Genomic DNA, 14,952 nt, shown 5'->3' with positions numbered 1-14,952 from the left:
TAAACTACTTTAAACAAAACGTAATATGGAATACTTTTTTTTTCCACAAAGGGAACTTATCTGTCCAGCAATGGAACAGTAGTAGCCAACCTTAGATCCTCATAAGCCTGCAGAGGAGAGCTCTTTGGGCATGTGGAAGGTGCCCTGATGCTTAATAAGCTGTCCAACCTTAATATCCTATGAGGATATAACCTATACAGTTTAGGCTACTGCAGCAATGATAAATATGAACAACAACAGAGAGTTAACACTGATTAGTGTCTGTCTGTGCCACCACTGCAACTATTACACTAAAGATGGAATGAGTGAAAGAGTGCTCTTTCAGGATTGTTCTCACTAAGTCAATGACGGTGCACACAAAATTGTAGTTTTCTCATGTGAAGTCCAGTACTGGATACCAAAAAGACAGAAAAAAATATAAGTTTTTTTAACAAGTTCTTTGCTTTCAGTTGCTTTGTTAGGAGGTATGAGAAATGGATGCCCCTAGCTTTCAGTTGTTTTTGTAGGGAGATATGACAGATATATGTTACTGACTTCACTCAAAGTCTTAATTAGCAATGATAGGACTGATGTCATGCTGTTCATTACAGCGAAGATGCTCACATCTGTAACCCGTGAACTGATTCCAAAGGAGTCAGAATTCCAAACAGTATACAACGAAAATAATTTTGGGTAACTCTAGACCAACTTCTGAACTTCAGTTTACACAGACAGCTCACCACCTCTTAAGTTCTAAATCCAGTCAAGCTATGCTACCGAATCTTTCACCTACTCTCCACAGCAGCATGTGTAGTGTTAGTTAAAACATTCTGATTCTCAAAATAGAGTATGCTCTCTCTGATCATCCTCCAGTCAGCTTACAGCACTAAAAAACACCGACAGCTGAAAATAAACTACTAAGATTTGCCCTACTTTCTGACTGAAATGGCCACCTTTGCAACCTGTATGAAGAAGTATACTGGCTACCTATTACTAACACAGCCGCCACATTTTTAATAAGTTGACCAATCTTTAAAATTCTTAAACAAAGATATTGCCTGTCCCCCCTTACAAATTACTTTTTACCAAGCTACTCCTGTAGAAACAGCCAAAAATTCCAAATCACACTTCTCAGAGCTAGATTTAAATGATTAATGCTACTAGTGAAAAAATTCACTAGAACTGGACCTGCCATGTGGATTTCCTTGACCAAAAACATAAAAAACTCTGAAAGACTGGACTTATTCAGAAAACAACTAAGACAATTTCTGATAAATGAATCTAAGGTTATTTGCTTTTGTGGCAATGGTGAATTTGCACAAAACAACTGAAACATAGTCCATTGCAAACACACATCTGTATTTCTGCTTAAAATGCATCTACCTCCATGTAAGATTAAGTGACACAATTCAGTTATAGTCCTTAATGTGAATAAAATTTCTATTCCTTATGAAACTGTTGACTGCTTATTTGCTTCATATGCATTTACCTTGTCATCTCCTTTAGAAGTTAGAGTTTTATACTTCATTATAATGTCATGTCCAACTACTAGCCATGATTTTTTTGCAAATCCTCTCACCTGTAAATGACGTCCAACAGTCTTTCTTTACCAATCATGTTTCTTACCAGTGGCCAGTCAAATGGATTTTTTTTTTATAATCTAGTTGAATTAACTTACTTATTTACTTAGATGTTTGGTTGTCATCGATTTGATCAAGTTCTTCGATTCAGCTATAAACTCTTCTGCTTTCATATACTGTGTTATGTAGCACCTCATGTCACATCACTGTATGGGGGGGGGGGGGGGCAAGGTTTTCCATTACAAATGATGCATGCCTTATTAGTGACCATATGTTACCCAGTCAGCATGAGGCAAGAGCAAAGCAGCAGCTAGCCATGAGAAATGGGAGATAAGGATTTTAGTATGCACAACGTCATTTCCTTCTCCTGCTGTCTATAATGCACAATGCACACAATGCTGGTCTTTAAACACACCATGTGCTTTTTGTCATGAATGACCATGTGGTATGTTCAGCATGACAAGGCTCACCAACTAATTGCTGAAAGCTCACATTAAAGTTTCAAGTAGGAGGTACTCAAACATACAAGTCGTCTTGTTCCCACTCCAGAGATGCACATGTTGGCCTCTGCTGCTCACTCCCACGTCTCATAGCCAGCTCATCCAGACCCTAACACATTTCACAAAGCTGGGCCAGTGGTGAAGCAGTAAGGGATCCATCCCTCTATTTCCTGGAGCTAGTAATTACAGCCGCATTTAGATCATCTTAACATCACATATAAATACACACTCACAACCATCCTGTTTAAGTAAGGATCATTTACACCCATCTTCATCCTTTTAAACCACTTAATGTTTTATGCTTCTGCGTATGCACTCCTAGTTACCTAGGACCCCAAGCTTTTCCCAACATGTCATTCCTTCTTTCCAAATATCATAATTTGTAAGTGTAAACTTTACTTTTTAATGTTAGGCTTTTTTCCCAGAAACCCTGTTCCTTTTTACTGTGTTGCCCAACTTTATTTTGAAGATTTTTGCCTTTTCAATGCCCTATTTTATTTTTAGCTATGGTTCTGGTTCACTGTTTCACTGTACTCCTCCACATCTGCTGTAACCACTGGGCTATGTCTGAACTGGTTCCACAGTGCAGCTGTCTACTACTCAGGTCAACAAACAAACACATATGCATAAATATATATTTTTTATTTTATTAATAAATACATATATAAATTAGTGGTTTCATGGTCCTGCCAAATAGCTTCAGTTATTTTGCCTCATACACACTGGCACTACCATAAACTTTAGTTACCTTTAAACTAAAATCAAGGATTTACTGTTTTATGATTTGGTAATGGCCCACCCTCCATATGCTGAACCATATCAGACACTAAGTAACAAATCCCAGGAGTTCCCTCACTATAACAGCAACAGTATAAACACTGGGCAGTATTAGTTCTAACAATAAGCTCCCATCCCCAGCCCTTCCAAACCTGAAAGACATATTCGATACCTAAGGAATGCTTCCAAATATAATAACAAATGAACTCTAATATGCCCCTGCTTCTAATCTTTGCTGTAGATCTGCAGGCAGAAGGCTTCAAGGTCACTTCCAGCAGATACAAATTGCTCATTTGCAGCAATTCCTTGTTAATGCATAAAATAAAATAAAATAAAATAAATAATATTTGTGACAAAGCCAGTACCTTTGCTGTTACCCCTATATGACACTGACACTTGAGAAATGCTGCTCTGAACATTGCTGTTTTCGTCATCAGTACTGGCATCATAGTCAGCTTCTTCTGCTGTTGGAGAACTTCGAACAGTAGATAATTTATCCCTGAAAGAACACAACATTATTGATCATCAGCAGTATGACTAACAGGAATCTACCTTTAATGTAACTAACATGATTTTCCAAAGAAATGCACACCGTTTTGCCTGGAATTCTGTCATGCATGTTACATTCTGTCTTTTTTTCTTCATATAAACTGTGTTTAGGAAATGACAGATAAAAATGCTAAACAACATGTTTCAAGAAAGTGTTGAAAACTGCAGAAATGGAGCACCTGTGATGTTTTGCAGATTCAGCAGTAGCTTCGACTTCTTTTAATTTCTCCTGCAAACTTCGTATCTTAGCTTTCTTCTCATTCAGTACCAGGACAAAGCGTGTAAACAGTTCTTGTTCCAGTTGTTCTTTCTCAGCCACACATTTCTCTAACCTAAGTGATAAAACAGCATTAGCATATTTATTATATCAGCCATCATCCTCAAAACTGATAAAATGTTTGCATTCCTCAGTAAGTCATATCAATAGAAAGTACCTTCAGTCTCACAAATTTCCATAGTCAACAAACTAAATTAAGACAATAAAGTAAAGAAATGGGGATAACCAGTGTAATATGTAATGCTGCTTAAAACTCTGTGAACAGGAACAAACTGTCTGTACAAAACATTAAAGCATAAAAAAAAACATATTTAATTACTGTAATAGCGGCTAAGAAACAGCAGGCCCACATCCTTTGTAACAGTAGGATTAGGGATGGCAGGTGTTAAGACCACTTGATAAGAAAGACCTTCCCAAATTGTCAGTCACCCTCATCTCCCAGCTTGTTTGAGACAAATGATATGAACAAATAAGTGCTGTTCCTCATCATTCTAGTCCTGCAGAGGCAAAATCTGAGTTGCTTAAGTACATCTGGTGTGTGCAGAGGATACTCTCTCCTACTGAAGAGGATCACGAAGAAAACAGCCCCCCCCCAGATCAAAGCAGATATTGGCAGCTAAGGAGTGAAACTAAAAAATCCATTTTACTAGATAAAAAAAATTACTATTGTCAACTACAGCAGAAAAATCAAACTAACCCTCAAGTTTTGGGCAGGTATAAATAAAGTGTTGCACCCGGGACAAACCACCGCTCCAACCCCAGCAGCCTCTATTGATAAACTACCGGAGGATGGTGCAAATACCTTTAATAGTTTCTTCACTAAGACTATTCAGTCCCTCACTAGTCAGCTACCTCCAAGCCGTCCCAGCTCAAAGATCACCACTCCCAGTACTCAGCTCTCCTTTAGTTTTCAACCAGTTGATACATCTTTCATTCGCAATCTAGTAAAAAAACTAAAACCAACTACCCTATCAGCTGATCTTCTCCCTGGTGAGTATCTGCAAAAAGCTGCAGATGCCATAGCATATCCCATCTCCAGTCTAATCAATCGAACCATAGCAGAAGCTTCCGTCCCCTCCATCTGGAAAATATCCCATGTCATACCACTCCACAAAGGAGGCAGCTCCACTGAACTGTCTAATTTACGACCCATAATTATACTGCCACTGCTGGCTAAAATCATGGAAAAAATGCATCCATAGTCAACTGCTGCACTATCTGATTCAGACCAATCTACTGGCCAACTCTCAGCAAGGATTCAGGCCACATCATAGTACCACTGCAGCCCTCCTTGCCTTCTCTAATGCCATAAACAATAACCGTAATGATAACAAATTATCCTCTGCCCTCTTTTTTGGATCTCTCCAAATCTTTCGATATCATTGATCACCAACTGCTAATTCACACTCTAAAGACAATGTGCTTAGATACTCAAGCTCTCCAGTGGTTCCAATCCTATCTGAGCAGTAGACAACAGGCCATCCTATGGCAAAACAAACTATCTAACCTCCTACCCAACACCTTGGGAGTTCCCCAGGATTCTATACTAGGACCTCTCTTGTTTTCCATATTTATTAATGACCTCTACACTGTCATCACAGATGCAGACTGCATTCAATATGCAGATGACTTCACTTTGATTTGCTCTGCTACCTCCCAGTCTGATCTACAGACATTATCTCAGAACACTTTTAATACAGTTCAAAATTGGTTATCTGATCGTCGCTTGATCTTAAATCTCAAGAAAACAAAGCTGCTACTGTTTTCCCCTGCTTGCAGGTCCTCTGTATCATCCTTCTCCATAAAATGTAATAATGGTACCATCATCTCCCCAGACACCTACACGAAACTTCTAGGTGTTATTGTAGACAATAACCTCAAATTCGATATGCATGTCAATCTGACTATCAAAACCATCAATAAAAAAACTTGGCTCACTCTATAAGATCAAACCTTTTCTAACTCCACCTGCTAAAATTGCCATTGCACATTCTCATCTACTCTCAACTCTTATTTATGCTTCCCCTTTATTCACCAACTTAAGCAAAACTGAACTTATTAAACTTTTTAGCTGTTATAATCACATTGCCAGATTTGCCACTGGCATGCCATACAGGACACACCACTGTAAAAACCTAAACTATCTAGGGTGGTTAGAACTGCCGCACCTATTTCAGTATAACCAGCTTTTAGTGGCACACAACCAGCCAGAAAGCACACCTGCACTTAAGAATATTATCAATCCCTATAGCACCCTCAGACCACTCTGCTCCTCTAACAGATTGCTAGTTCAAACTGCCAAAATCAACAATTCAACTGGTGACTCTGTTTGCCAACTATGTTGGCAAAACCTGTAACTCACTTCCTGCTGACATTACTCTAGAACCCACCCTAAGTCAATTCAAGACAAGTCTCAAACAATATTTTAAATCGCACTGGCAATGTCCTTGTTCCAAGCCTGATTAGCCCTCTTCCTATGTTTGTGTTCTAATATTATTCATTTGTAATTTAACTGTTTGGCATTTTTTAGGTCTTTTAACTTTGTGTAATCTTAATCCTTGAGTGATTGTATTACTTGTATATCTAAACAGAGCCTGTAAACTTTGTTTAACAAGAATTATGTGATATTTTTGTTTGTACCTTGAAGCTTTTCTCCCCAGGCCTCCGCTGAAAATGGACATGTATCCAGTCAGAGTATCCCAGTCAACAAATGTAAAATAAATAAATAAAAATAAATGGATGGACTGCCACTAGCTTATATTTGTCTCTGAAGCAATTTTTAAAATAGGGGATGGGTTGGTTCTTAAGAGATACTCTGTCCTTGTGAAAAAAAAAAAAACAAGTATGGAGGAGTGGAACATGAAACCTGTAATTCTGAAATTCTCCTGGCTGACATGATGGCTACAAAGACAGAAATTCTGTATCCGCAGAAGAAGCTGGCTCAAAAGGAGCTCTCGTTAGAGATTTAAAATCAGAGTTGATGTCCTGGGGGTGGGGTCAGGTTCCTTTTCTGGATGATACAGGAGGAATATTCCTTTCAAAAAGGGAAGAAGGCCTTTCAGAGATTGTGAGATGTAAGAGGATGGCTATGAAAACCATTAAGAAACTGTAAATGGATGCCAGTTGTACTTGAATCACAGAGTAACTATAGCCAGCCTCAAATAAATCTTCTAACAGATGCAAGACCACCAGAATACAAGCGGAACATTGGTCTATACTTGTTCAACAGCACATAGTGACAAATATTTCCATTTACCTTTGCAAACTTTATGCATGGATTCTTTTTGTGAAGTTGACAAAATGGAAACCACATTCTGGAATAAGTAAGGGTACCTGGCCAGCAATGAATGAAACTGGAGAAACCATGCTTTCAGCCTGAAGCTCTTTAAGTCTAGGTAAGGATCTATGGGCACTTCAGTATGTGAAGTCTGAGTAAGGGAAACCAGTTTTGCCTGGGCAAAAATCAGGCAATGAGGATCACTATGGCTTTGCATGCTGCTGCTTTCTGTAAGCAAAAAAAAAAAAAAACGGTGATAAGAGGAACAGGAGGGAAAGGTGTACAGATGTCCAGAGTGCCTATTAAGAGGCTGAAGCATCTCTTGGTGACTACTCCTAGGGAGGGATCTAAGCAAAGTAGCTGCTGTAAAAGGAGTTAGGTGGGGGTACACAAAAGTTGCAGAAAGGCTGGCCCCAAAAGCTGAAGATTTGCTGACCTGCTGTGGAACTGAACCGAGTGTAGGTTGCAGTCAGAAAGTAGTGCAAAGCAATCACCCCTTGTCGAATTCTCATGGCCTCTCTACAAAGGTTGTAGGATTTGTTTCCTCCTTGCTTGTTTATATACAATAAGATAGACATACTGTTTGTTTGAATGGAGATCACTCACAGAAGTAGGAGGTTCTGAACCCCCTGCAACTTGAGGATAACTAACCTCATCCCCGGGATATTTATGTGAAGATTGGTCTGTAAGCCAAAGTTCCTTGGACCATTTTTCCCCACCCCAGAGAGGAGGTGTCCATGGTGACCAGTGCTGATGGTGATGGAAAAACAAAGGTTCTTCCTATAGCAACTGTTGCAGATGTTAACCACCACTTCAGATGATGTCTGCACAGTTGGGATATTTGTACTGAGGTTGAGGGGTGATCTGAGACTTGAGAACACTGAAGACTGAGCATCCACTGCAATATTACCACGTAAAAATGTGCATGAATGACCATGATTGTAGTTGAAGCCATTAATCTCAGAACTCTGAGTAACACTGAGGCTGGTGGGAATGTGTTGTGCAAACAGGTACTTGATGGTCATGGGTCTGACAGACTGAACTCTGTTGGAAGGAAGACTGACAATACAGTTTGTTTCCAGATGGCAGCCTATGAAGAGTATGAACTGAGTCGACTGAAGATTTGACTTGTAGTATACAGAAATACCTGAGGATAGGCATAATTGTAGTGAGTACTCTCTGGAAATTACAACAGATTGTCTGGTGATAGCAGTGATAAGACAATAACTATGGGAATGTCAAATCCTTTTGAATCTCAGGTGAGCTACAACTACTGCCAAGCATTTTGTAAACACTGGGGGGGGGTCAGACTGAAGGGTAGGTCTCTGAAATTAATATCATTAACTCTCAGCTAGAAATACAGAAAATGTCTGGATGCTTTAATAATCCTGATGCGGAGGAGGGCATCCTGGGGTTCAATCAAGCATATCCAATCATTTGACTTTAGGCAAGGCAAAACTGCTTGCACTTTGACCATTCTGAATTACCTCTTATTAATATTTTCTTAATGTATAAATTTAGCCTGCAGAAATCTAGGATCAGCCTGAGGTCCTTGTTCTTCTTTGGAACTGAAAAGAATCTCTAATAGATTGCAGCCCCACTCTGGTCTGGCATGGCTTCCTGGATGTAAGAGAGTAATGACCTCTCTTTTTTTCCTCCTTTTATTTGGTGAGATAGGGTGGAATGTTTGGAACTGGCTGAGGCTGATAGGGGAAGGGTATTTTATAGCCACTGGAGAGATAAGCAGTCTCTGACTTCCTCCAAAGATGAGTCTTCAGGGACCCACAGTCTCTAGTTTTGTAGACCTCCTTGACCTCTTGGCTTTACCAGTTCTTTTAAAGCAAAATGGAAAATGTAACCTGCATTTTAGATGATATATTTATTTTACTGAATGGGAATAATGAAGAAGTGAATGAATGCATTAGGTATATTAACCAAACTATTGAATTCTTAACTTTTACCCATTTAATTTCTGATGAGGTATAATTTTTTTTAGATGTTTACTTGTATAAGGACTTGTTACCTCACAGCAAGTGGTTCTCCTGTTCGATTCTCGGCTGGGCTTGGGAGTGCCTTCTGCGTGGAGTCTGCATGTCCTCCCCGTGGTTGGGTAGCGTTCGAAAGACATGCGTGCGTAAATGGGCGTGGCTTCGTTGAAGGATGAGCGTCGAGCTGGCACCTCCGCGTTTCATAAACAAAATCTACTGCCAATCATTAGCGGACCGGAGTTCCACTGTGGCGACCCCTTACTGGGAAAAGCCGAAAGACAAACAACTTGTATAAGGACTAACTTGTTTTCAGTAAAAAATTTACCCCAAACCAACCTTTAGTAATTCCTATCTGCATTACAAAAGTTGTCATAGGTTCATAGGTTTGTACTAGGTTAACTGCCCTTGCGAGTCATTGCAAGCCTAGCCAATTATCCCTTGTGAGACTCAAACCCTGCACCTTGTGTTTGTAAGGCAAATGCCTTAACCATTAGGCCACCCTCCTTAGGTTTAGATGAAGGGCATTTAGAGCTTCTAGGGTTATGTCTGAAGAAAACATTTTTCTTAACGAAATTGATTTTATGCGAAATATGATAGGTGAGAAGGGAAATCCTGATAGTTTATTGAAGACTATGTCTTATAGATTCGTAGACTGTTACTAGAATAACAACCCAGGGGGGCCTTTCTAATTCAAGCCAAATTATACAGATAAGGAAAACCAACTATCCGCTATTTTGAATAAGAACAAAACTGATGAATAGGCAGGTGATAGATGTAATGGTGAAAATACAAATACCAAAGATTTGGGTAAATTTAACAATGTTATGGCAACAAATTACACACTGGATTCACATTGGTTGAAGAATATTATAAACAGACACTGATATGTTTTTAAAGCTTTTAATATACCAGGTACTACTGTAGGGGAACAACCTAAACTGGCATATAAAATATTTAGCAATTTAAATTAAAAATATGTGAGTACGAGCAAGTTCAACCAAAAGGAATATGTTTGGCTGGTGGGTTTAACAACCACAGAAAAATGTGGTTGATGTACACACTGCCCATACATTAATGTGAATCAAGTAGGAAACTATGTTATTAGTAAAATACCAAAGAGTAGAAAAGATTACAACTGTGGGATAAAAATGGTGATTTTCTTGGCATGCTGTAACAGTTGTCCTGCCTTTTATGTGGGCAAGGCTGAAAAGAGTCAGAGTATGTATTTGTATTTACCAACATCATCATAGCATTCAGAATAAAAATATAGTCACTGATTTATGTATGCATGCACAAAATTATACTGCTTTGAAATGTTTTAAGCTTTTGATAACTGCGAGGGTAATTCCTGATGAGAGAGGAGGTGACTGGCAAAATATTTGTGAAACTTTACAATTAAAATGGCAATTTGGGATGAATGCCTGTAAATCTCCAGGTTTAAACAACAACTTAAATATAACAAGTGTTTTTAAGTTAAAAACAGCTAAGTTGTAAAAGAAAAAAAAGAGGGAGAAAGCAAAGGAAAAATAACAATAGCAACTTCTGTAAAATAAATAAAATTGATATTAGATGTGTTACCACAAGGTTTTCAATTAAATAGATTAATCATTGATTTATGACTATTTGTATTACATGTGTCTGTTACTTAAAGTAAGTGGAATCAGGAATTATGTGATGGTTTGAAAAAGATGTTATGTACTCACCATAATGTTCCATCTGAATTGTTGCTATTCATTTGTCTTCAACCTATGGGTATTGGCACCGACATCAATGCGAGCTGGTCATATCCAAGCTACGGCGTGGAAACTGATCTCCTCCCCTACCCATAATGCCCCTCTCTCCCTCACTACCTCAGATAGAGTTTGCCTGAAAGCCAAGCACCTGCTCAAGATAACACAAAGACAGCACTACTACCAGACATCCCACCCAAAGGGGAGATGACAGAGAGAAAGGGTGGGAGGCTTCCTCTGCCAGATCAATTGACTAAGGAAGGAGGAAGGAGGGAGGGAAAGTTGGAAACAAATGAAGAGCAACAATTCAGATGGAACGTTATGGAGAGTACATAACTTCTTTATCTGAAATTTTTGTCTTCATTTGGTCTTCAACCTGTGGGACAGAGTCCCCAGCTACTTGTACCTCGGGAAGCCTTAAGAAGAATATTTTGGAGCATGGCAGAACCAAGTGAAGCTCTGCTCCAGGATAAAACATCCAACTTGTAGTGGGATATGAAGGTGTGATACCTAACTCATGTAGCCGCAGCACATATCTCATCCACTGGTACTCTAGATGAAAACACTGATCATGTAGAGATGGCTCTGGCAGAATGTGCTTTTACTGAGGAAGAAATAGAAACACCATACTTGTCATAAATAAATGTGATGCATTTAGCAATCCAACTGGCAATAGTTACTTTGGAGACAGGAGATCCCAATCTGGTTTTAGAATATGAGACAAACAACTGATTGGACTTTCTGAAAGTTTTGATTCTATCTAGGTAGAAACAGAGCTGCCTATCAATGTCAAGCATATGCAACTGATATTCCCCTTTGTTCTGAGCTCCAAAAAGAAAATGGGAAGGTGAATGACCTGATTAATGTTTGCTTCAGAAGCGAACTTGGGCATGAAGGAGTGGTTTGGCCTAAGAGAGACACAGTCCTTATGGAAATAAGGTATGGAGGCTGAGTGCAAAGGGCTTATAACTCCGAAACTCACTTAGATGAGGTCAGAGCCACTAATAAAGCAGTCTTTCAATACAGATACTGTAGAGCCACCCTAGCTGAGGGTTCAAAGGATGAGGACACCAACGCTTGTAGCACAAATGTTAGGTCCCAAGAGGGAGTGAGATACTTAATTGGTGGCCATAAAAGGAATGTACCTTTCAAAAAGGCTTTGAATAACCTAGAAGCAACTAAAGATGAATACTTAAGTCCTACATGGTAATGGGAAAAGGCAGCAAGTTGGACTTCAATTGTTGAGGAATTGGTTCTATGGTTAAAGATACAGGCCAGAAACTCTTAAGACCGAAGGAATCGAGGCAGTAAAAGGATGTGATACCCAAATGAAGATCCATTTGATAGATCACTTGTGAACGGAGAGGAAAGCCTGGGAATTCTAGCCATCATTGGAACTGCAGAATCCAAGTTGTGAGCTTCTGACTCCAGATATGGATAATACTCACCCTCTGGATTGGATATCAGATCTAGACAAGGATACAGAATCCAGGGAGGGACGACACTATGAGACCAAAAGAGAAGGAACCAGACCTGATGAGGCCAGAAAGGAGCAATGAGGATCACTCAGCACCACGACCTTTTTTGCCTTCTGAAGACATTTCGACATAAGAGGAAAAGGAGGGTAAGCATACAGCAGAACTGGGGCCAAGCATGAATTACAGCATCTCTGGGAAGTCCTCCTTTGGGGGGGGGAATCAGGGCAAAGAACTTGCTGCACTTGGCATTGGAAAGAGAGGTGAAGAGATTGCAGCAAGGTGGACCCCATTCCTGGAAAATCATGTCCGCTACTGACTGTTTCAGACACCACTTGTGAAGAGACAATATGGTCCTGCTGAGTTTGTCCACCAAGATGTTGGAACTCCCCGGAATATACATTGCGACAAGGAAGTGGTCGGAGGAAATTGTCCATTCCCACAATCTCATGGCCTCTCGACACAGGGGATATGATTTGGTTCCTTCCTGCTTGTTGATATACTGGACTGCTGCCATGTTGTCCATCTGTATTATAATCGTTCCTCAGAGGAGGAAAGAATAAAGTGCCTGCAGCACCAGAAGCACTGCCCTCATCTCCAGAACTTTGATGTTTAAGCTGGTCTATAATATTGACCATATCCCTTGAACAGTCCATCCCAGCCAATGGCCACCCCAACCAAGCCAGGAGGCATCCGTGGTGACTGTGGCTACATGACCGGGAGCCAAGAAAGGGTGACCTCTTGTCAAGTTCTGGGAATCTAACCACCACAGAAGGGACGATTTGCAGGTTTTGAACAAGTGAATGGGATATGAGAGAAGTTTGTCCAGAAAAGACCACTGTATGGCTAAGATCCACTGAAAGATACTCATGTGCAGTCTTGCCAGGGGTATAATAATGATGGTTGCTGCCATGGACCCTAGGGCTTGAAGAATCTGAGCTGCTGACAGAAGAGAAGCTTCGAGAATAACATGAACTTGGACCTGAAGGGAGTAAAGTAAGACCTTGCACAGAGAAGTGTGTAGCCGTACCCCCATAAAGTCCAGAGAATGGAAAGGTTCCAACTTGGATTTTGGAAAGTTTATCATGATGCCCAAGGTCGAGCCTGACTGGAGAAAGTTGGTCTCTGGCTAGGAGAAGCTGATGCCTGGTGGGTGTAACTAGAAGCCAGTCATACCGGTAGGGAAAAACCTGTATTCCTTGTAGCCTGAGATGCGTACTGCTACCATTCTGGTGAACACCCTGGGGGGCTGTGGTGAGACTAAAGGGGAGTACCCTGAACTGGAAATGCCTGGCTCCTGACCGGAAGTGTAGGAACCTCCTGTGGCGTTTGTCCATCTTTATGTGGTAATATGTATCTTGGAGGTCCACTGAGCATATCCAGAAACCCTTCTGCAGATAGGGAAGGATAAACTGAATGGTAACCATCTGGAATGTCTTCTTGACTACAAATTTGCTTAGATGGGTCAAGTCCAATATAGGTCTGTGCCCCCCCCCATCTTTTTGGGCACCAAAAAGAACCTTGAGTAGACACCTGATCCAAGTAGCTCTGGGAAGATGGGCTGGATGACTCGCTCGATAAGCAGCTTGGAGATTTCCAGAATGGCTGCCTCCCTATGAGTGGGTGGAACATCCAGGAGAATTATCAGGGGTCTTGGGGGATGAATGGGATCGAATAACCCCTGGATATTATCCTCAGTACCCATCGATCTGTCGTGATGGCTTCCTAGACTGGTATAAGGAAAAGTAAACCCTGACTGCCTCCAGGGTGAAGCAGTTCGGCAACACTTCAGGGTCACAGGAAAGGTCTGTCCAGATGAGAGTCCCGAGACCATTGGTCCCTTGGACCCCATCTGCCTCTAGGGCATCTGAAGGTATCATTCCCTGATCTACCTCTGGGGGAAGAGTTTGCCAATGCATCCTGGAAAGACCCAAATTTCCAGTACCACAGCTTCTTACTACCTCTTTGATACCGGGAATAGGATCGCTGAGGAGTAGAGAAGCAGATCCCGATGGCAGACAGGGTCTTGCTGTCCTTCTCGTACTGGATCAGTCTCTCCTTCATGGATGGGCCAAAAAAGTTTGACCCGTCAAATGGGGCATTTGTGAAGGACACCTTAAAGCACTCTGAGAAGATACAGAGCCTCATTCAGGTGTGACGCCTAATAGCGATGCCTGTACTGGCTGCTCTAGATGCGCCTTCTGTAGCATAGTAAAGCAGCCTAATAGAGGTGTTAGAGATGGCCTTAAGAGTAGTCAGTCTGGAGGAGAAAACCTTCTTCTCCTCGGCAGACATGGACTCTGGAGTAGACGCAAATACTTCCTCGATGAATGGTCTCTACAGCCTGGTAACATGTGCTGTATAATTCAGCACCCTCAAAGAGAAGGTCGCTGCTGTGTAAACATGCTTCCCCAACCTGTCTTGACTCCCTGTCGGGCCGATGAACAGAGGTGCTTTCTTGGGTGAGCTCCTTTTTGGTGGCAGCTGCAAATACCAAGGCATCAACAGGGGCACTCTTCTGCCAGAACATTCTATCTGGAGGGGAGCTTGACACTTTATCAGGGTGCTTATGTACTCGTTCCACCATGTTTAGTTCCTTCCATGCCCTGTGGGCAATAAGGTCAACCAAGGGGACCACAGGAGGGGGTCACCCATAAGGTAGATGGGCCTGCTCTGAATGTCTCCAGGAACACAAACTCATCTGCATTGGACTTTTGGGAGGACCAGCCACCTGTCTGTCGCAGAATTTCCATGATGTCTCCAAACAAAACATCGTCAGGTGGAGATCTTGGACAGTCCTTCCCTTCCTCCCAGTCGGTG

At 41.0% G+C, this 14,952-nt stretch overlaps 1 protein-coding gene across 2 annotated transcripts in view; it reads right to left on the bottom strand.

Annotated features, from left to right (window-relative positions):
• The window catches only part of XRCC4 (X-ray repair cross complementing 4), a 3,243,137-nt gene that overhangs the window by 1,453,707 nt on the left and 1,774,478 nt on the right, over nucleotides 1–14,952 (bottom strand). For both annotated transcript variants that reach the window (XM_044064256.1, XM_044064257.1), the window contains exons 5-6: nucleotides 3,565–3,717; nucleotides 3,202–3,335 (exon numbers count right to left, since the gene is read on the bottom strand). In XM_044064256.1, the coding sequence (XP_043920191.1) occupies nucleotides 3,202–3,335; nucleotides 3,565–3,717 (287 nt within the window). The remainder of the gene's footprint in view (nucleotides 1–3,201; nucleotides 3,336–3,564; nucleotides 3,718–14,952) is intronic.

Source organism: Protopterus annectens, chromosome 2.part2, assembly GCF_019279795.1.
Source record: "Protopterus annectens isolate FY-2018-M chromosome 2.part2, PAN1.0, whole genome shotgun sequence".
NCBI classification, from domain to species: domain Eukaryota; kingdom Metazoa; phylum Chordata; order Ceratodontiformes; family Protopteridae; genus Protopterus; species Protopterus annectens.
Note: the sequence above shows the minus strand (reverse complement) of the source record. Positions and strands in the feature narration are given on the sequence as shown.